Source organism: Euprymna scolopes, chromosome 32 (assembly GCF_053919585.1).
Source record: "Euprymna scolopes isolate OS-2025 chromosome 32, ASM5391958v1, whole genome shotgun sequence".
NCBI lineage: Eukaryota > Metazoa > Mollusca > Cephalopoda > Sepiida > Sepiolidae > Euprymna > Euprymna scolopes.
The window spans coordinates 54,728,929-54,753,303 of record NC_136513.1 but is presented as its reverse complement, the minus strand read 5'-3'; the positions used below and the strand labels follow the sequence as shown (position 1 = coordinate 54,753,303).

The following is a 24,375-nucleotide window of genomic DNA, read 5'->3' as shown; positions in this document are numbered from 1 at the left end:
AACGGGCACTTAGAAAATCGATTTTATTTTTTTTTTAAACAATCGTAAACAAGTAAAAATATTTTTAAAAAATAGCCAGTTAGGTAGAAAACGGGCACTTAGAAAATCGATTTTATTTTTTTTTAAAACAATCGTAAACAAGTAAAAATATTTTTAAAAAATAGCCAGTTAGGTAGAAAACGGGCACTTAGAAAATCGATTTTATTTTTTTTTTAAACAATCGTAAACAAGTAAAAATATTTTTAAAAAATAGCCAGTTAGGTAGAAAACGGGCACTTAGAAAATCGATTTTATTTTTTTTTTAAACAATCGTAAACAAGTAAAAATATTTTTAAAAAATAGCCAGTTAGGTAGAAAACGGGCACTTAGAAAATCGATTTTATTTTTTTTTTAAACAATCGTAAACAAGTAAAAATATTTTTAAAAAATAGCCAGTTAGGTAGAAAACGGGCACTTAGAAAATCGATTTTATTTTTTTTTTAAACAATCGTAAACAAGTAAAAATATTTTTAAAAAATAGCCAGTTAGGTAGAAAACGGGCACTTAGAAAATCGATTTTATTTTTTTTTAAAACAATCGTAAACAAGTAAAAATATTTTTAAAAAATAGCCAGTTAGGTAGAAAACGGGCACTTAGAAAATCGATTTTATTTTTTTTTTAAACAATCGTAAACAAGTAAAAATATTTTTAAAAAATAGCCAGTTAGGTAGAAAACGGGCACTTAGAAAATCGATTTTATTTTTTTTTTAAACAATCGTAAACAAGTAAAAATATTTTTAAAAAATAGCCAGTTAGGTAGAAAACGGGCACTTAGAAAATCGATTTTATTTTTTTAACACAATCGTAAACAAGTAAAAATATTTTTTAAAAATAGCCAGTTAGGTAGAAAACGGGCACTTAGAAAATCGATTTTATTTTTTTTTTAAACAATCGTAAACAAGTAAAAATATTTTTAAAAAATAGCCAGTTAGGTAGAAAACGGGCACTTAGAAAATCGATTTTATTTTTTTAACACAATCGTAAACAAGTAAAAATATTTTTTAAAAATAGCCAGTTAGGTAGAAAACGGGCACTTAGAAAATCGATTTTATTTTTTTTAACACAATCGTAAACAAGTAAAAATATTTTTAAAAAATAGCCAGTTAGGTAGAAAACGGGCACTTAGAAAATCGATTTTATTTTTTTTAACACAATCGTAAACAAGTAAAAATATTTTTTTAAAATAGCCAGTTAGGTAGAAAACGGGCACTTAGAAAATCGATTTTATTTTTTTTAACACAATCGTAAACAAGTAAAAATATTTTTAAAAAAATAGCCAGTTAGGTAGAAAACGGGCACTTAGAAAATCGATTTTATTTTTTTAAAACAATCGTAAACAAGTAAAAATATTTTTTAAAAATATTATGAGGGGTATTGTCTCTTTTAAAAACTATATCTCCTTTAAGAACGGGCATAAAATGTGTTTTCTATCGATATTTATTCAATAAGGGACCAGTTTTCCTACCTAGCAAAAATGTACGAGTTTTCCGGGACGAGTTTTCCGGGACGAGTTTTCCGGGACGAGTTTTCCGGGGACAAGTTTTCCGGGGACAAGTTTTCTTGAATTCCATTCATGAATATAAGGAATAATAAAGATATAAGGATCGTACCCTGAGGTCCACCCTCATTTATATCATATTGTTTTGACGTACGAACATAGAGGACAGCCTGGATTCTTCTCATATTTAAGATTTAATTTTGTTTATTATTCGTCCATTAATATCATATGATCTAATTTTCCTGGGAAGGCCATCGCGCCATAACCTGTCAAAAGCATCAGATATATCTAGGGATTCTGCCCTACTTTCCCTTGATTTATCCAGTGATAATTTATCTGAATTTCTCAGCGTCCGAATGTTGTCGTGAAAACATTTTTCATTATAACTTTCTTTTTACATGTACAAATATTTTTTCTTTTGAAAATTAACATTAGTTTTTAATCTTTCAAATACAATCAAAAAGTAATCGGAAAATCCCCCACCCTCAAAAAAAAAATTATGATAAACCGGATTTCAAAATGTCCTTCTGTCATTTTTTCCGCCATTATTGTTGGTAGCTTGAAAAGTCAATACATAGAAAAAAATGACAATTTTGATCGACAGCATCAATGGCCGCTTGTAGCCCATCTGACACGAATTTATATGAAAATGGGGTACTTGGTAAAAATGGCACCGGAAAAAATGGCACCGGTAAAAATGGCACCAGATAAAATGGCAACGGTCATAAAACGTGTTTTCACTATGTATTTTTTCAATGAGGGACCAGTTTTCTGCCTAACAAAAATGGACGAGTTTTCTGCGGATAAGTTTTCCATGGACGAGATTTCCGTGGACGCCTCCCTGCCTGTGGACCAATGTTTGGCTGGGTTGAATAAAACATCGTAGCCTTCAAATCTAATGTAAACAAATTCATGTTGAGCCGTCCTCCATAAATAATCAAATTCTACCGAATCTTCACCGTTAACGATTACTACACTACCACCTTATCGTAAAATTTGGAAAATGTTAAATTCAGAAGTAAACCAGAAAATAATCGAAAATATTTAACCGCAATTTTCTTTTAACCCCCCCCCCTACAAATCGTAAACGAACTTAAGTTTGATTGAGATTGTCGGACTGACTTCCCCATCTTAGTTGTTAGAGTCACAACGTTTCGACCGTTTTGCCCTCCGGCCTTCATCAGGTGTTTTGTATCGAACTGGGGAACCGTTTGTTAGGAGTCTCGAACCCAACCCTTTATTATTATTACGGGGGTACCGTGTTCGGACTCCAGCTAGGCTCTGGGGCATAGTTGCTGATTCTCTGTTTTGAATGTTACTTTTCACTGCCTTCGTTCAGGATTGAACTCAGCACCTTTGTTGAGTTTAACATTAATTAGTAAATAAATCTGTTTGATTAAGTTCGAATTATATAGAAGCACCGAAAAGAATAATTATAACATTTTATTTCATATTTATTTTATAATAATTTTTTATCTATAACAATCTGCAAAATAGTATAAATAATGATTTTCCGTTGCCATATTTATCGAAATTCAATTTATTTTTTCGAGTCTCGAAAATTGAAACTTAATTCAATTATTTAATCGCTGGCGGCTAAATCTTTGATGAACAATCCTTCTGCGAGTCCAGCAACAATCCTTGACTTTTCGATAACCGTTATTCGCCCCCCCCCTTTTTTTGCATTTAAAAAATCTTGCAATAAAGCGATGGACAGCAATAGTTACTTGATAATTAATAAAATGTCATAACTTCGTGAATATCGCATGGATTTGAATAAAATTTTGAGAAATAACTAACCTTACAGCAGTCATTGTATGATACAATTTTCATTATTTTGTGACGTATATTTAGTGAAATATTGATATTTTACTAATCTGCAATAAAGCGATTGACATAGTTTATATATATCGCCCATTTTTTAAATAAAATCTATTGATGGCCTGTTCTAGTTTGGGACCACCCCCAAGCAGTGTACCAGGAGGCAGGTTCACGTGCCTCCCTGCAGTGACTAAGTCTACAACATATTGTAATCTACATTGCCCAGTAGAGAATCTAATATTGATTTTATAAAATTATTCTTATATAATGGCTTCACTTAAAGTTTAAAATGCAAAAGTCAAGTATCATGGCTCAATTGTGCTCTAAGCAGAAACATTCATTTCGAACGCGCCCCTGTCATATCAAAGAACCAACTGTTGATTACATGAAATTATTTTTACATAATCACTTACATTAAAGGTAAATGTACAAACGTCAAGTATCATGATTCAATTGTACTCTAAAAAGAAACATTCATGTTGAACGCGCACCTGTCGTATAAAGGAATCTACAGTTGATTTTATAAGCTGAGCTTTTCTGCTTGTGCGGTGATAAAACTTCTCAAATGCATTAGAGATGTTAGGTTGTATAAAAGTGTAAACATTGGTCAAAATCGGACTTCCTTCTTAGATCGGAATTTTACATTATCGATTTTAGATATTTATTTGACAATACAAAACCTACGTAAGAACACCCCCAGACATATCAAGTACCTTTGTGTGAAATTAAAAAAAAATCAGCTCAGCCGTTTCCGAGTCAATAGGACACACACACACACACTCTCTCTCTCTCTATCACACACACATACACATACACACACACACACACACACACACACTCTCTCTCTCTCTCTCTCTCTATCACACACACACACACATACACACACACAATCACAAAGTTCCTTTTGCCAACAAACTCATCAGGAGTTTATCATTGGTTAATCAAGAAATACAAAAAAAAATGAAATAAATAAATAAATAATGAATTAAATTGTCACACAAGAGCAAATACTTGGGGATACACGAGCAAAATAAAAGCGAATAGGAATTCGTGTAATATATATATATATATATATATATATATATATATATATATATATATATATATATATATAATATAATATAATATAATATATATATATATAATATAATATATATAATATATAATAATAATAATAATAATAATATATATATATATATATATATATATATATATATATATATATATATATATATATATATATACAATAATAAAATACATGTATACAATAATAAAAATTATATGTAGAATTGAAATGTAAGAGGTATGGGAACATTTAAAATATATCTCTGAGCAAGTCCAACGATTTAATCAATTCTTTCTGTCGAGAGAGAGACAAGGCTTGCACGAAAAATCGAGACTGACTCCAAAATCTTTAAATTTATATTTCATTTAAAGATTTTGGAGTCAGTTTCGATTTTTTCACGCCTTGGGTTGGAGTTGCTGGTCAGTGTTTTAGCAGACAGATTATTAATTTGTAAAAAATAGTTTATCGTCTGTCGTGTTACGTTTGATTTTGCTGTAAAATCTGCGTTCCTCCTACATCACGCAAAGTAATGTTATTTATGAATTTAATCGCTGTTGGCTGTGTGGATCGTAATTTCTTTAAGTTTGCAGACACGCATCCAGCAATATATACCGACAGAAATTATACTGGGTAAGCCACGTCGGCTTCCCCTTCCCTTTTCTGCCTTGAAATTTGCCATTGGCCAACATCCAATCGAAAATCCAGCTTGTGCCAATCCATATAAATGCATCAGAATATTTTGCTGACTCTTCAAATCATTGAAAGATTTTGGAGTCAGTCTCGATATTTTCACGAAAGCCTTCTCTCTGACAACAAAAAGAATTTGTTAAATCATTAGACTTGCTCGGAGATATACCTTAATCGTTGCCATATCCCTTTCATTTGAATTGTACATATATTTTATATTATTGTATTTATTTTGTATACGAATTCCCATTCCCGTTTATCTATTATAAACACACACACACACACACACACACACACACACACACACACACACATATATATATATATATATATATATATATATAATTCCAAGTTAATATTTTCCAGAGGAACTAATGAAGTTTTAACGAGATCAATACAAGAGTGCTCAATACCGATGTAGGGCAAGATATACTTGTTATTTGTTTTACATAAGCATTAAAATGTCACTACACATTCATGAGCATGTTTCGATCAGCCAGTTATTAGTAATTAAAGACCTCTTCAGGCGATATTGCTTATATAAAAGCTTAGTTCGCCGGAGGTCAGTACTTACTGGCTGATCGAAACATGCTCATGAATGTGTAGTGACATATAAATGCTTATGCAAAACAAATAACAAGTATATATCTATATTTATATACACACATATATGTGTGTGTGTTTTTGTGTGTGTTTGTGTGTGTGTTTGCGTTTTTGTGTGTGTGTGTGTGTGTTTGTGTGTGTGTGTGTTTGTGTGTGTGTGTGTGCGTGCACGCGCGTGTGTGTGTGTTTGTGTGTGTGTGTGTGTTTGTGTGTGTGTGTGTGTGTGTGTGTGTGTGTGTGTGTGTGTTGCATTTTCGTTAAAACAACTTTGTAGCAAATTTAAATAAAATGCTGGTGTGGTTCTTGTTCAAACCCAAAACCGTTATCATGGTCCAAAGGCCAGTGTCCAGACATACAAACTTCAGATAAGGCATGAAGCCACTTGATCGAAAAAGTTAAATAGAAAGAAAGATAATTAACGCGAAGACGATCTCTATCGACCTTAGTCTTTAAAAAAAACATCACGGTTATAGGTAAAAGGGAAGCAGTCCGCAAGAACAGACTTCCACAAGCTTATAGTTTTCGGGTAGAAGCTACGGAAATAGGAAGATGCATTATGATGATGTATGAGAACAATGAATTGATGAAGACCACTAGAGATACGAGTCAAACGAGCTGCAACAAAGGAAGTATGAAATGAATCAGACAATATGCTATAGGTAGGAAAAGAAAACAGTCAACATGAAATGAGTTGCAGTTCTTGGAAAGCAACTATTTGAATAGCAAAATGTGAGAAAATATCTGAACAACGATTTGAAGAACACTATTAAACAAACGAATCGAACGAGCTGGAATAAATGAAACAATATAACATTTATAATACAAATTTAATGCCAATACTAGCATTATTTTATATTCTCTTATTTTCTTGATAAATATTGAACATTATTCAAACAAACAGAGACAAAGAAACTAATATATAATAAACTAGCATGCCACTCGGCGTTGCCTGGTCGTAAAATACGCATACATTTTATAATTCATACAGAAACTGAGACATGAGCATGCGAGGATTATGTTTTTTTTCCCTAAACAGTCAACTTTTTGTAAGTAAAAAAAAAAAAAAACAATACTCAGGTTCAGATCGAAAACAAAGCGTAAAGGCAGTGAGACAGGGACGATAACTACCAGACCAGCTTGACACAATCTTCCGAAAGTGTTGTCACGCCTAATCATTTTTAACATAAGTCATCTGTCATGTGATCAAAAATTCGTTTAGTATATAGATGGAGAAGGGTCTTCACGCACAATCTCACTTTTATAGATATATAGATATACTAACAGGCCGCTCGGCGTTGTCCGGTCGTAAAATACGCATAAATATTATATTTTAATTCATACAGATTTCTTATTTATTATAAGCAGAAATATAGTAGGTATTATAAACGTAACGTTAAATTTCTTTAATAAAACTGAAGTAAAAAAAAACGAAAAGAAACTGAGACATATGCATAAGATTTTTATATTTTTTCTAAACAATTCATTTCTTTTAAGTAAAAAAAATACTCACGCTGAGATCGAAACCAAAACCTAAATACAGTGAGATAACCATTAAACCAGCTTGACATGATTTTTAAAATGTGTTTTCAAACCAACTTATACTTAACATAATACAACTCATGTTTCACGACCGCGCATGCAGTTGTAAAACATGACAGTTGAAAACAGATCTCACCCCACGTACTATTTTTTTTTATTTTGATACCTTGGCAGCCTATGTTTCTGAATAAAAATCAATTAAAAGAACTCCACATGTCTGAATACCCTATATACCAAAATTCAAGTCTGTAGATCAAAAATTCGTTGAGTATATAGGTTGAGAAATTTCCTCACACATATTCTCACTTTTATAGAAATACTAGATATAGATCGTTATCAGAGAACAATAAGACATTTCATTATGAACGTGAAATTTGTTGCAAATTATTTCCAAGTTTTATTCATTCGAAATGTCTTTTCAGGTTTTCACCTGACAGCTCTCCTCAAACAAAATGGCGACCGATTTCTTTTTTCTTTTTTAGGTGGTTCCTTAATTCAGGTTGCATAGATTAAGAAAAGTATTTCTAGTCAGAGTGGAAACGTTTCCTGCACGTAGGGTTAGTGGTACCGTAAGTCTATTTTATTTTTACTTGCAGGGAGACCCGACGTTTCCCAAGATTGAAGTAGGATCAACGGATATTTCACACTTCCAATACTTTTATTCTCATCGAAATCGGTGGAATCTCTCATTTTCAATAAAATTTATTGATTGCCTGCTCTAGCCGGAGACCCACCGCTGTGCATTGGGAAAAAAGCTTCACATGTCCCCACAGTGACTTAGTCTACAACACATTGTGGTTTATATTGCACTGTAGAGAACCTACGGTTGAATTTATAAAAGTATTTTATATAATGATCAATTAAATTTTAAAATGTAAAAGTCAAGTATAATGATTCAATTGTGCGCTAAACAGAGACATTGATTTCGAACATGCCACTGTCTTATCAAAGAACTTGCTCTTGATTGTATACGCCGGGACCTTCTATTTGTATGGAGATAAAACTTCTCAAATTCACTTGTGATGTTAGGCTGCATAAGGGTGTTAACTTTGATCAAAATCCAACTGTTCTTTCTTTAATCGAATTTTTCGATTTTCGATTTTTGATACTTATCGGAGGTATTCCGATACAAAATCTATGTAAGAATACTTCAGGACACGTAAAATACATTTGTCTGAAACTTTAAAAAATAGGCCAAACCTTTTCGAAGTGAATAAAGAACGAACCTAATCATACAGGCTCAGACTCAAACACAAAGTGCTTTGTATATATGTATAAGTGAGATTTGTTAATATGCCTTACTCTTTGAGTAAGCGACCACTTCAAAAAAAAAAAAAAATGGACCGACAATTAAAAATTTTATTTTATTTTTTTTAATTGATTAAATGAAAGTTAGGGCATAAATTTTGAAAGAATAAAACTATCAAATAGTTTCCAAAAGTTTAAAACTAACAGGTTGATAGAATATTAATTTATTCATCGTTTGGTAAGAGTTGTTGCGTATAACTCGGTCGTTTACCGGAAAGAGTAACTTGATGTATCTGTTTCTGGAAGGATTATTACGTGCTGGACACGGTAATAAGCTCTCCGGTAGAATAAACACGACAAAGCGATAGACATACACCCTTTCGGTCAAGAAATGATATGTCGGTTACCTGCAACCCATTTCTCACAGAGACGTTGCAAGCCTATCTCTGCTTTGTCGTTAATTCCATGGTAAGTGTTTGTGTGAGCTTCAATCTATGGTCCACCAGCCTTGCAAAAACTTCACAAAACACTCATCCAGCTACAACCACTATCAACAATTTCCCTCACTCTTTATCCGTGGCTAAATCGTAACACAAATTCCATGAACAAATCTTTATTTCTAGAACTGTCCACCCGTGGAACTCTGTTCCATTAGCCTGCTTTCCAGCTGACTTCAACATGGTTGTCTTCAAGTCCAATGTAAACAAGTTCTTGATGATCCGTTCCTTTAAATAATCCAATCATACCCAATTCCCACTACTAACGAGTACTACACTCTTGCCCTGGTGACTACTGTACACTAATTTCACCGTTATACTCCAGTGACCTTCGGATCTTGATAAGTGGCGATTCCCTTGTAAAAAAAAAAAAAAAAAAAAAAGTCTGGTTGACTGGTATTGTATTGAGTTCTCAGCGGCATTAGTGGCAGAGTCAATCAGCTAAAAGATGCATGCTGTATAAAACGAGCGACAAACACGTTTTCTTACGAACATGGAAATTCGTTTAAACAATTGAAGAAACATTATAAACTCGAGAATTGAGCTCGCGACTCGTTGCTTGCAGCTCTCTGTTTCAACTGAATATGCTTTTCTTTGTGATCATGAAAAACTAAAGAGAAAGAGAGAGAGAGAGAGAGAGGGAGAGAGAGGGAGAGAGAGAGAGCGAATAAGAGGAAAATAGAGAAATACATCTATATAAAACCAAGGCGACTGAAAGATTGTTTTACAAAACTTGATGTTGGTCAAATAAGTTGGACCTTTTGCACCTAGTCACCCCGATTTCTTTGACATGGTTGGGATTTTATAAACATCTAGGTCGAAGTAGAGATTGCTGTGTCATACTTTTAATAGTGCATGTGAAACTATACTTGCCTCCAGTCGAGTGCAAGGAACATTGGGTATAAGGCCTATAAATGAGGGAGCTTGATCTCCAACGAAAGGGCTTCTATCATTGTACCACAGTATATTTGTTTCTTTGCACCTTTTATTGGTGTTAACTATAGTACACTTTTGCCATAATTAGCTACTAAATTAGCGCTGGGAAAATGGTAGGATCCTTCTATCGCTCCAGTAGATATCTCACTGCTGATGCAATTCTCTATCCATATAAAAGCCAAGTACGTCCAAGGATGCAATACTGCTGCCACATCTGGGCAGGAGCTGCTAAAAACAGCCTATCCTGTCTTGACAGAGTACAAAATAGACTTCGTAGCCTAGTGGGGGATGCCCTTTTCTCTTCCCTGCAACCTCTCTCTCTCTCAGAAGAGACGTTGCGAGCCTATCTTTGTTTTATCGTTACTTCCATGGAAAGTGCTCGTCTGAGTTCCAATATCTGGTCCCCCCTCGCCAATCTTTCACGAAAAACACCCATCTAGCTGAAACCGCTGTCAGTAATATTCCCCACTCTTTATCTGTGCCTAAATCAAAACGTAAATTCCATAAACAATGCTTCTTTCTTAAAAGTACACGCCCGTGGAACTCTCTTCCGTTTGCCCGTTTCCCACCTGACTACAACCTGGATGTCTTCAAGTCCAATATAAACAAATTCCTGATGAACCGTTCCATTTAGTAAGTCACTTTATCAGATCTCCATAACTAACGATTACAACGATATTGTCCCATTGATTATTGTACACGCAATAACCCTTATCCCCGAGTGACCTCCGGGCCTTGATAAGTGGTGATTCCATGTAAAAAATAAAATACAATAAAATAAAATAAAGATATGAACGCCACCTGCACATATTTTACTCTTTAAATCAACGTTCTTTGCTTCGATCTGTCTAGCCATTTCTGATCCAAGTGGTTTTCGTTACACGCCATCTATTGGAGAGCAGAATAAAAATATGAGTAATATGAAAAGGGGGAGGTAACTCACCGATTTCCAAGTTTCTCATACAGTAATCCGGCGAGGCCTCGAAATAGACGAGGTCGGACCTTGTCGGTCTCTTGTGGTCTTTGTTGGCCACAATCAGTCCGGTCCCTTCCTGGTTCATCATCACTTGAACGGCGCCGTTGTATTTGTTCTTGAGGTAGTCGCCAACGCGGCGAAATTCCATCATGGCTGACCAGCATGTCCGAATTGAACACGATCCAGATACTCCGTGGCACTTACATTCCAATTTCAGGAAGCGTTTTACTGCCTCCAGAAGACAAGAAAAAACAAAGACAAACAATCAGACGAGAAGAAAAGAAAACAAATATGAAAAGAAAATAGAAATAAGAAATCAAAAAATTATTACGGCAAAATGACAGTTCTGTTTACGCAACATGTCATTCAAACACTTCCTGTTTAAATGACAAGGGGAGGTAATTGTTAGTGCAAGCAAAAAGAAAAGCACTAAAAATATTTTGCAATAAAAATGAAAGATAATTAAAAGTATATTTAAAACTTACTCAATTACGGAATAAATTGTAATTTCTTTATATGCAGAAAGTTGACAGAATATTCAACGCTTAAAGATGTGTTTCAGATAATATTTGTTCATTTAACCGTAGTAGATGAATACTTTATCAACTCGATAAGGGAAAAGTAAGAATATAAATGTTAACTAATACCCCCCTCCCAAAATAATAAAATCAAGGAAATGTGGTCTGTCTGTTTGTCTCTCTCTGTCGGTCTCTGTCTGTCTGTCTGTCTGTCTGTCTGTCTGTCTCTCTCTCTCTCTCTCTCTCTCTCTATATATATATATATATATATATAGCCATTTACATATAGAACTGTCTCGCAGCTCATCAGTGCGGCTAGACAAGCAACTACCTCAAGCCAGGATCGAAACCCAATCGCCCAAACGACAATCGGAGCTTCTAACCGTTGCCTATACGGCTGCTTCTATGCGGGCAGTGAATTAACAATGTTTTGACATTGTCCAAATACCTAAGCTCAATTTGTTTACACAAAGAGCATCGCTTCATACGCTAATGGTAATTTGTATATCACTTCCCGATATGCTCAACCTAAGATAGGGAGTATATATAAACACACACACACACACACACACACACACACACACACACACACACACACACACACACGCGTGTGTTTGTGTATGTAATCACGTTGACACACCGGTTCTCGTCTGATCCCTGAAGTTAAGCTATGTTGAGCCTGGCTAGTACCAGATGGGTGACCATTTGGGAATTCTAGGGGCAGTATGGGCTCTCCACGTATCTCGGCATTGTTTCCAGTCGTCCTTAACCTCCACTTGTCACTTGTATTTAACAATGTCGACTCAGGAGAGATGTGGTTAGAGATTTCGGAACTCTTGCCACAAAAATTGCACGCACCTTACAGTGTGTATCCATAGTCTGTCAAGGCTGAATGTAGCCACCATAATATATATATATATATATACTTTGGGGATTAGAGCAAGAGTCCAAAGAGCAGAGGATATTTTAATGTATTAATGCATTCAATAATCCAATTAAAATAAAAGAAAAGAAAACAGTGCTCGTTGTAATGTAGATATATAATAAGCTCGATAGGCATGTATGTCATAGAGCTATTTTAATATTAAGTAAGATGATTGATAATTTATAATTAAAATTAAAAATTTTAAATTGGTTTCATAAGGAAGAACAAACAAAATAAATAAATTGTACGATCGTTTCGGAAACGATGTTTTTATTGTGATAGACATTGAGTCTTGGCAATAATTTTATCATATAGTTTTTTGAAACAAAGTCTCCTCATCAGCAAAAATATTTGGTGGTGGGTTTTTAAACTACTTTTACCATCCCAATGAATGCATTGCCGATGATACGTACGAATTTTAGAAAGGCGAAACATTGCATGATTTTGTTTGTTCTTCCTTATGAAATCGATTTTTAACTTTAATCATAAATTATCAATCATCTTACTTTATATATATATATATATATATATATATATATATATATATATATATATATATATATATAAAAGCCAAACGTCTGTGTGTATGTATGTTTGTTTGTAACGCTAAAACTTTTGAAAGACGGAACCAAACTTGACAAATTTGGTATCATATCGAAGCCCCATCACCCGGATGACAAATATCGAAATTTCATGTCAAACGGACCACTAGAAGTTGGTCAACTGATCAGTTATCTTCGAGGGGGGCCCCCAAAAAACCTGTCATTATCTATATATATAAAAGACAAATGTTTGTTTGTAACGCTAAAACTTGAGATGAAAGATTCCTCTCCCCTAAGAATAAAACATATGTTCAATATCTGCTTTTGTTTTTTCATTGTTTATACGGTCCCGAGCAACGCCGGGTAGCCCTGCTAGTATATATATAAATCTTGAAGTTGAAAAAAAAAATTTCAATTTTTTAAAAAACCTTTTATACCTGTAAGGGAGATATTCAAAATTTAAATTTATTCGACAAGGAGTACAAATAAAACAAGAAAACCCCTTATTCCACACACACACACACACACACACACACACACACACACACACACACACACACGGTTCTCGTCTTATCCCCGAAGTTAAGCAATGTTGAACCTGACTAGTACCAGATGGGTGACCATTTGGGAATTCTAGGCGTGTGTGTTTGTGTGTATTATATATATATATATATATATATATATATATATATATATAGTCACATGTTATAATTTGATGAAAGCAGAAAGCGGTGTGTAAATCTAAGAACACATGTCTTACCCTTCGTCCGGCACGATTATTGTGTAAGTTCATCAGCGCTCTTGCATCACGAACTTTTTTCTCTCGCGCATCAATAAACGTCCGCGAAAAGTCACTGCCGTACTGAACATTGTCGCTACATCCGCCCCACTCAAAATGCCCTTTCTTATCGCGACCCTTTCCGATCTTGGATGGGTCGCATGAGCAATTTCGCAGGATCCCCTTGCTGCAGGCTCTCGTAATTGCGTGCACAACGGCCGCTGATGAAATGGCGTACACGAATGCCGCTTCTCGACTTCCTGAAAATAGAAAGAATATCGCAATATTAAAAATCAATAGCAAACCTTAACCGGATTTCAAGTTACAGATTTTATGCTCACGAGTAAGCGTATTTTTTTTTTCATTTGTTTGCATAACATACTTAGGACCCTACGCTTGTTTAATTGGCAGGTCTCCCCAGGAAGGGGGGGGGCAGTCGATGGGTTAAACACATAGAGAGTGATTCCATAGGAATACGAGTTTCACGAATTGTCTATTGGGATGTATAATTTGACCCAGAAATATGTGAAAGGGTATCGGTCAAAAGATTTGAGACAATAGACAATGGGAAATATTAAACATTCCAGGGGTGAAGAATGTTTATATAAATCGTTACAAACAGAAAGCGGGGCAGTCGGTCAAAGAGAGAACAAGCTGACGCATTTTTAACTGCCAACATCCACACCTATGCGCCTTCACTGATGTCAAAACACCCGTCATAACTATAAATCTAAAACGGTTGTTGATGTGAAATAAAAGCAAGACATTATTTATAGATCAGCTGTGTTGTGTTTTCTCGCTGTCAGTGTGTGTATATCATAGACCAGTGACAAAACTAGATTTAGCAACTATATAAACTGAAAAGCACGTTTGAACGACTGGCCGCAGTAAATGTATTACATGTGGGTAAGTAGAGATTAGCTTAGCTAGTGTGAATTTGGATAAGGGTCACATTAGTACATGTCATATGAACCAGCTGCTTCCTTTATATTTTCCTTCAAACTCCTCGACTAAAAATTGACAGGCAATATGACCTAGGATAAATACATTTAAGACATTGCCAAATCTGCTGCAAAGAAAGTGAGCTCTTTTCATCACGCTAGAAAATTGCTCACACCTGAGATCATCCTGTATCTTTCGAAAACTACTATTCTAGGGGCCTCAGCAGTGAAGGGGTGGGATTTTGTTGCTTGTTGGGTATTTACGTTGTGAGGACAAAAATGCTATGAGTTAATCAAAGCACATTTCACTAAAGTACATGTAAAACTAAAACATAGCACTGCGATGCAACATGTTGGTGATCAGAGAGATATTAGAGCCTAATCGATAGTGCAGAACTTTTTAGCTTTTAGACTCTTTTCTTTTGAACCCGTCTAAGAGTGAGAGACTAGTGGTAGATGCACCAGCCCAGATGTGGTAACAATATTCCATACATAGGCAAACTGTGGTATTATAGAGATACAGGATAGTGTGGACAATTTTCTAGCACGGTAGAGGGAGCCCACCTTATTGTCAGCAGTTACAGATCTTGAGAGTATTTATTGTCTTTTTGCTTGTTTGCTTTTTTAATACTAATGAATCGCAACTATTAAGGCCAAAATAGACACGAGGAGAAAGGTTACTGAGAATGTTAGCTGGACGACCATCATGATGGATTACAGCGATGAATAGAAGGGACAAAGTCTGACTACTTATAATGATGGTTCGACGAGTATTTGTTGACATTAGACTTGAAGACAAACATGTTGTAGGGTAGCAGTCCAATGGTATTGTGTTACACATAGGAGGAATTCTTGAAAATAAACTTTGTTCATATATATTCCGTTTAGCTTACCTGAGGAAGAAAGCAAAGTTCTTCACTGTAGTTGCGATCCTTACTTTTAAGTGTGTTGTTACATTTAAACCACTCAGACCCACACATTGTCTGGTACCGTCGCAAAAAAAAAATAACAAAAATAAATAAATACATAAAAATCGACCTCAGTATTTTTTAAGTACAAATGAATTGCATTTATTCGTGCTTCTTCTAAAACAACGCATTTAATTATTTTTCAAAAGTCTTTTCACACACACATGTATTTTATAACGCTGTTTTCTATAACATGTGCTTTTTAAAAATCTCTGTCCCCACCTGTGAGAGAAGTGCTGTAGTAAAGACTAGATTGCAAAGTTGATTTTGTAATCTATCAAGACAGAAAACAGTTCTATGAATGGAACCTCATCCGATGTGGCAGCATCATCCTATCTCAGATGTATCCGATTCTCATATAAATAGCGCATTGCATCTCGGGTCTGGTACTTTCTGATCCAACCATTTTTTCGAATGAAATTTTCAATTGATTTGATGTAATTTTTTTTGTAATCACTTTCCCCCCAAACAAGGCATGTCACCACTTAAATGAAAGGAGGCACTAATTGGGTTCATACCTAAGAAAGATTAACGATATTTTGGTTTACGTTACATTTGAACTTCTCCATATCAGTACAGTTAAGGGAGCAGGCATGGAATTCCAAAATCTAGCTATTCAAAGAAACTATTAGCTTTCTGGCATTTATGGACCTCAACAGTAAAGGGGTGTGATTTTGTTGCTATTAGTGCACATTGCATTAAAATACTTGTAAAACAAGCAGAGGGATTCAACATTGCAATGTTGCATGATGGGACAGGGGTTGGAGCCTAAATGACAAACCGTGACCTATTAGATTGGATACTCTTTTGGACCCTATCCAAGAGGGAGAGACTATTGGCAGATGCAGCAGCCCAGGTGTGACAACAATACTTCATGCATGGGCGAATGGTGGCTTTGTAGAGGTACAGGATACTCTCAGGTGTGAGTAATTTTCTAGCCCGATAGAGGGAGGCCACCTGTCTTGCAGACACCTTCGCAATGTACTGAATATATTTGTTCCAGTTCATATTTCCCGTGAATGTTAAATCTTCCAGGTCTGGAGTAAAAGTCAGTTTTATGAGCTTTTATTTATTTACACACCATTTATTTTCACACCATTTATTTTCACACCAAACAAGGCACAGTGCCACTTTGATGTAGGAGCCTACTATCTGTGACACAAGTTGTAGAGGGCACTATGTAGGGAGTTGAGCAGCAAGATGTCTGTTTGCATTACACTTGAACTTGTGCATGTCAGTACAGTAAGAGAAGCAGGAACTCATAAGGGAATTCCAAAATGTCTTAGGAAAGAAACTATTAGTGTAGCAGGCTTTCTTATATCTAGGGATTTCTACTGTGAAGAGGTGAGATTTTGCTGCTTGTCAGGTTTGTAGAGAATGTCGAGGGGAGCATAAGGCCTTGTAGTTCGTCAGAGCATCTACCATTAAAATACTTGTGAAACAGGCAGAGGAATGCAACATTTCGGCGATGGGACAGAGGTTGAAGCCTAGCTGATAGTGCTGGACCTATTAGGTTGGTGACTCTCTTTTGAGCACTGTCGAAGAAGGAGAGACTAGTAGTAGATATACTGGCTCAAATGTGGCAACAATACTCCGTAGACGGGCGAATAGTGACCTTGTAGAGGTACAAGATACTTACAGGCGTAAATAACTTTCTAGCACGGTAGAGAGAGCCCACCTTCTCAGCGGCCTTAGCAATGCTCTCAATGTATATGTTCCAACCCATGTTTCCTGTGAATGTTAAGCCGAGGAGTTTGGAGGAAGTACTTTCAGGTGATGTCCATTGCTATTAGTGGTTGAGCAGGTTTCTTGTAATTGAAAAAAAAAAAAGAAGAAAAATCTTGGCATCATTGAACGTCATCCATTTTTATTCCTATTCCATTGCAGACTGCAAGTTTTCCTCTAATCTATCTGCCATTGTTCTGGATACATGTTCATTCGTTTTCCCCTCATGTCTGTTGTTAAGTATGATGTCGTCAGCAAATATACCCGTTTCAGAGAAAATTTCATCAGAGAGGTCATTTATGAACAGTAGGTATAGTAAAGGTCCAAGAATCAACCCCTGAGATACACTCGTATTTATATCATAATTTATTGACATACGGCCATCGAGGACAACCTGAATTCCTCTCTTATTTAAGAAGGATTTATAAGTATTAATCCAGTAATAATAAAAGATCTGATTTTCATGAGAAGACCATTGTGCCATACCCTGTCAAATGCTTTAGCTATATCTAGGGCTACTGCCGTAGCCTTCTCTGCTTGATTGAATGGTATATACCTTCAGTGATTACAGTTAGGATATCTTCAGTAGAACAGGCTTACCTAAACTCATACAGTTGGCCGACGAGAAGTTTAGCAGTTGTGAACTTGATTAGTTATGGTCTCCTATTTTGGCGGAATAAGGGAGGATGATAAAAAGGCGATAAATTCCTCAAGTGTTTTTATGTAAACGATGAGATGCATTAACATAAGAAAAATTCAAAGTATGTTATAAATCTATTTATTCAATTAAAGAACAATTCATTTTAAAATGGGTAAAATTTAATTTTTGCTAAAGAAAATCATCAATTACTTTTTATGTTTCGTCTTTGGCGGCCAGACAAACTCCTTTGTATCAATGTGTGAAAGGTGATAACGTACATACGAAACTTAATGAAAAGCATACACACATGGGAAGTTAATTATTAGTAATATACTCCGGACTGTTTATAGAGCGGACCAAAGAAGGACAGAATCATCTCAACCAGAAGACCAGGAAACTTATTACCATGCACTACACTAAAAAAAGATGATACTGATGACTCCACATGAAATAGAATTACAAAGAAAGAGGATTTGAATAGAAGACTGTGTGAATGACACGAAAAGAAAAAAAAAAAAGAATTCGTAAAATAAAAAATTAGGGGACAGAGATTGGAATCAGAAGAAGGCAGAGAAAGATACAACGGATAACAATAATGAAAACAGCTAAAATATTAAAGAACAAGGCCGATAGCCATTAGTCGCGTGCTCTCGTGTAATGAACGAATGCGTGAATGTACCATTGACATGAAATTCTTAAAGACAAACTAAAACGGGCTGAAATGACTTAAATAAAAAGTAAATGACTTAGAATGACTTTAATGAACTTAAGGATGAATTGAATGACCTTAAGATTGATTTGAATGCTTAAAAAATGACTTGAATGCTTAAAAAACAACTTGAATGATCTGGAGAATGACTTGAATGGCTTTGAGACTGACTGGTTGTAAAGTGGGAGATCATTTTACATTAAATTAATAGAAAAGTGATCCCCCAGTTTATATCACAGTAAGTACAGCATGTAGTAAGAACAGATACTACACTTTGATCTTGGGCAAAAAAACCAAGAAAAGTTGTATTTATTTGCTCCCCCACCGAGCAAATTAGGCACAAGGCCGATTTTTAATGTGAGGAGTGAAGGGGAAATGGGGACCAACTCCCCGGGGAGTAGGGTATTTATTTGCTCCCCCACCGAGCAAATTAGGCACAAGGCCGATTTTTAAAGTGAGGAGTGAAGGGGAAATGGGGACCAACTCCCTGGGGAGTAGGGGAGCTGGATAGTGACAATTGGTATGAAGGGTCACCCCGACATTGACCAAGGTCTCATATGTGGGGGCAACCCCACATATGGTCTTTGCTTGCAGTATCTGCCGGAACAGATACTACACTTTGATCTTAGCCAAAAGGGGCAAGAAAAGGGTATGTATTTGCTCCCCCACCGAGCAAATTAGGCACAAGGCTGATGTTTAAAGTGAGGAGTGAAGGGGAAATGGGGACCAACTCCCCGGGGAGTAGGGAAGCTGGATAGTGACAATTGGCATGAAGGGCTGCCCTCACGTTAACAAAGGTCTCACATATGGAGTTGCCCCCACATACGGTACTTGCTTGCAGCATCTGCCGGAACAGACACTACACCCTGATCTGATAGCTAAAAAGCTAAGAACAGCGTCTATTAAAAACAGATCTTTGATCTTAACCAAAAAGGCCAAGCAAAAAGTGTTACGGACAGACTGACTGACAGACCGACCCACTGACCGACGGAGTGACTTATAGAGTCGCTTACACACGACTAAAAATACTTGAATGTGGAAATTAATAGCTAGACATATAGAAATTGTTACAGAACTGAAACGCACACAAAAAAAAAACACCACATGGAACTAAGAAAACTGAAACTGTATAATTGTAAGTTAAATTCCCCCAAAAGTATCAATCGATGACACAGCAAATGGTTGAGGAAAATCAAGGAGCATGGAAAAACCGAGGAGAGAAATCACTAACCAGACCTCCACTGAATGAGTGAAAAGAGAATTGAGGCCTTGGAGAGACTTATTGCCACCCAAATTCCAAAAAAGATCAATGGTTGCTACCGACGAGAAATCAATTGCAAACGACTGTTACAATAACGCAAATTAAACTAGCCCAAAATGAATACAAGAATAGGCACGACTATTTTAGAAAACATAAATAAAAATAAAAATAAAATAATATAAAAGTATATCGGAATAAAAAGATAACGGTCAGCGGCTGTTGCGATAAAGCAAAACCATTTGCAATAGTTATCGAAATGTTATCCACTACTATCTACTTGGTAACTTGCTGTCACTCAGTTTCCAGAGAACACCACCGGTTATTAGTTATTATCAGTGATCGCTAATAATTATTTGTGTGAGAACTTCTAGTGAATAATAATAATAATTCTGATTTCGCTTATGAACGTCTCTCTGGAAAGGGATGGGATTCATTTCCAGAGGATTTCCCTTAATCCCGGCTTCAAACCAGAGGCTTCAAAGATCAAGGGTTTTCCTAAGTATGTTGGTGGTACCTATAATTGCAGAGGTTTGAATGCCGCCTAAAACATCAGGGATTTGTAGTTTTTCCAATTGTCCTTCCAGACGACTTGATACTACTCCTAGTGTACCAACTACGACCGGGATCATTTGTGTTTTAACCGTGTGTATACACCTTATCTCCAAGGCCAATGGAGCATAATTGCTACACTTACCATTCTCATTCTCTCTTATATTCCTGTCCCAGGGTACTGAGAAGTCTACAATCTGCCAGTTTTTTGAGACCTTGTCAATGTTGACAAAATCCGGACGATTATGTTCCAATTGCTTGGTCATTATGACACTTTTGTCCCACCATACCTCTACCTTGCCATCCTCACTTGTTCTCACTTCATCATGCATCTCCTCAAACCATTTTCCAGCACACTTCACCCCAACCCTCTTACACACCTCCCAATATATCCGGAGTCCCATGCGATCGTGTCTTTTGCGGTACTCTCTCTGGGCCAGTCCACTACACCCTGCTGCAAGGTGCGCAGTTGATGCGAAGGTCTTACCACAAATCCGGCATTCTGCAGCAATTTCCTCTCCTAGCACAAGAGCAGGCATTAGAAATACAATTGTTCAAAAAAGTGGTTACTTTTTTGTACAATCGTGTTTTTTTTTATTTTTAATTTTTCTTCCTTTGAAGATTGTAATGCTGGGTATGGGGCAGCCAAACCAGCTGCCAACATTGCCCCGCTTTTTTATTGAAACCAACCAAAAGCTCTTTTTAGTATCCTCGCTGTTCCCTTAAGTGCAATTGTCTGAATCTCTTTTGCACTTGGTTCACCAGGAATATTAGTTAGGTAGGACTTCAGGTTCTTCTTCATAAGTCCTGTGGCACCTATGATAACTGGTATGATCGATATCCCCTTTAGGTTCCAGTTTCTTTTCATATCATACATGAGACCTTGGTATTTGGTCTGTTTCTCTCTTTCAGCTCTGTTAAGACCGCCATCATTAGGAACACTCACTTCAATCAAGGTTGCACTGCTCTTGTGATGCACGAACAAAAGCTTCAGTACTCTTAGCCAGATACCCAGCTCTAAGCCATTGCCATGATCTTTCATCAGCCCCTTCTGCTATATCCTGGAAGAACCTTCCATGCATTTTCTTCCTAGCCAGTTCCTCTGCCCTTTCTCTATCCATACGTTTCACATAATCAGCCTTGGTATCACATACCTCCACTTCATTGCCCACAACCTTAAGCATCCACTCCCCACTTCTAACCACATGCTCCTTCAACTACATCTCCTCGGTTCTAACACAATCTTTTACACTTTTCAATCCTCTCTCACCATCATTCCCCGTTTGATACAGCCTTGCTACGCTACTTCGAATGTGAAATATAGCAAACATTGCTAAAACTTTTCTTGTTTTGATATCCATGACATGCAAATCCTTGTCAGACCATTCTAAAATTCCCACACTGTATCTCAAAACACTGACTGCCCATGCATTTACTGCTTTCATTAGATTTCCTCCATACAATTTCGACTTTGCAATTAATTTCACTCTTCTAAGATACTCCTTCCTGACTTTTTCTTTCATTTCTCTGTTCATGATGCCTACACCCTCCAACACTCCTAAATACTTATATCCTGTATATTCTATTTTTTTCATAATTTCTCCATTTGGCAGCACTATTCCATTCGAATGAACTTTACTCCTCTTTTCATCACCAGCACCGCACATTTACTAATCCCAAACTCCATTCCAACGTCTTCTGATTATGTCCCCACAAGTTCTACCAGTCTCTCCATTTCCTTTTCATTTCTACCGAATATTTTCAAATCATCCATAAACAGTAGATGGTTGGGGCGTCTGTCACCAGATCCAAAGTTATACCCCAGTTTTTCTCTCTTCAAGAGGATGCTCAGTGGCATCATTATCATTACAAAAAGAAGTGGCGATATCGAATCTCCTTGAGATATCCAACATTTAATGCCAACCTGCCCAATCTCCTCTCTGTTTGCTGTCAGCGCCGTTTTCCATTGAGCCATACTTGTCTCTGAAAGCCCAACCACATTCTCAGCAACCTTCATCATCAAGTGTTTCACGTATCCATGAATGAGGAACCATGTCATAAGCCTTTCTGTAATCGATCCATGCTACGTTCAGATTCTTCTTCTTCTTGTTCCTGTTCTTCTTGTTCTTGTTCTTGTTCTTGTTCTTCTTCTTCTTCTTCTTCTTCGCATCCTGCATTATTGCTTTATCAATTAGTAGTTGCTCTTTAGTACCTCTCGAGCCTTTTCAACACCCCTTTTGTTCGTCAGGAAAAACACCATTACTCTCTAGATGTTCATAAATTTTCTCTGCAAATAATCCAGTCAACAGTTTCCACATCAATGGCAGACATGTAATTGGTCTATAATTATTGGCATCTGTTCCCTTTTGCAGGATGTTTCCTAATCAGTGTTGTTCTTCCCTTCACAAGCCAATCAGGAACATCCCCCGACTCTACAACCCTTTGCAGAGCATCAGCTATGGGTGGATAAAGGCATGGAAACCGTTTAAACCAGAAGCCCATCACTCCATCTGTGCCTTCCAGTTTGTCATCCTTCGTATGCCAGCTTTAACGTCATCGATGGTTATCTCAATGTTCTTCATCTGCTGCATTTCTGATAGCCTTTCTCTGACCTTTCCCAACCAGCTAGCCTTCTCACTATATCGCTCTTCGACAGACTAAATCCCACTCCAGAACTTCCTTGCATCTTTTGCATTTGGAGTGTTGTTATTTCCCGCCTGTTTACTACCATTTAATTCTTTATACAGCTGAGACTGATTGTTCCGGAAAAGGTTGTTCTGCCGAAACGCAACACTTTTTCCAACAAAGTTCCTAATTTTCATACCACCAGTGTGGACCTTCTCTTTCAACATTGTTAGAACGTTCATCGTTCCTTTTTCCAGCAATCTATGCCTCCTTTCAAGCTCGTCCTTGGCTTTCTGTTCTAGTTTAACTCTTTTTTTTATTTCTTCGATTCTACCAATGTCTTTCCACCACCGTTTAATACTTTCTTTAAGCCGCCTCTACCAGTGTGGCCTTCTATCCTTCATTTTTCCCTTTTTCTTCTGTAATAAGCCAAGACGATTCGCAATAACGCATGACGCTGCATACAGAAGCCTGTTAAGTTCCGTAATCGATATGTTCTTTCTTATGATGTTGTGAATTACTCCTTGAATTATTTTTACCTCGTTTTTCACCTTCCGCCTATCACTACTCTTTATACTTGGAATCTCTATGATATCCTCTCTAAGAAGAATCTCTCTTAACTTCTCAAGTACTTCTTTTTCTACAGAAGTCAAAGTTCGAACTTCATCACCACTTATCCATACATCTGTTCCTTTCACTGGCTCCATTGTCCGCCTCCCATCATTGCTTACGTTTCCCTTGTGCACTCTCACTCTCTCAGTTCTTTCATCAGAGCTAGTTTCATCAATGTTACTTTCGTTTTTCATTTCATTCCTAACCATCCGTTCAATCTCTTCTCTTGCAATCACTGAAAGTAGGTTGTTATTTTTAATTTGTTTTAACTGCGATACCAAACTCGCGACACCTCTAGCCCCTCGTCCTCTCGATTCCCATTCTTTCTTCACTTTTCGGATATATACACCAGATTTGGTACTTCCACTTCTTACAAAGCATTCCCATAGTACTCTTCTTTCCTAATCCGTCCACGTTTTTTTTATTTTTACATTTCCTGTTCCAACTCCCTTCGTGTCTTAGGACCCTCTCTGGTAATTCTCAATCCCCCTATATCCAGCCACATCCTCAGAATTTCGAACAGTTGTATGATAACGACAGGACCCACCCTGTTGAACAGTGGGACACCTACCTGACGTGAGACCATCACAAGATGTTCTAGCTTCATTCACGTAGTTATTTTCAATATTTTGCTTTGACATTCTCTCATAAATGGGGTTAGTGAATTTAAGG

At 36.4% G+C, this 24,375-nt stretch overlaps 1 protein-coding gene across 2 annotated transcripts in view; it reads right to left on the bottom strand.

Moving 5' to 3' along the window:
* LOC145256366 (protein Wnt-2b-like) overlaps positions 1-24,375 on the bottom strand; it is a 357,390-nt gene that overhangs the window by 60,805 nt on the left and 272,210 nt on the right. For both annotated transcript variants that reach the window (XM_080115190.1, XM_080115189.1), the window contains exons 3-4: positions 13,656-13,933; positions 10,878-11,142 (exon numbers count right to left, since the gene is read on the bottom strand). In XM_080115190.1, coding sequence (XP_079971316.1) covers positions 10,878-11,142; positions 13,656-13,933 — 543 coding nt within the window. The remainder of the gene's footprint in view (positions 1-10,877; positions 11,143-13,655; positions 13,934-24,375) is intronic.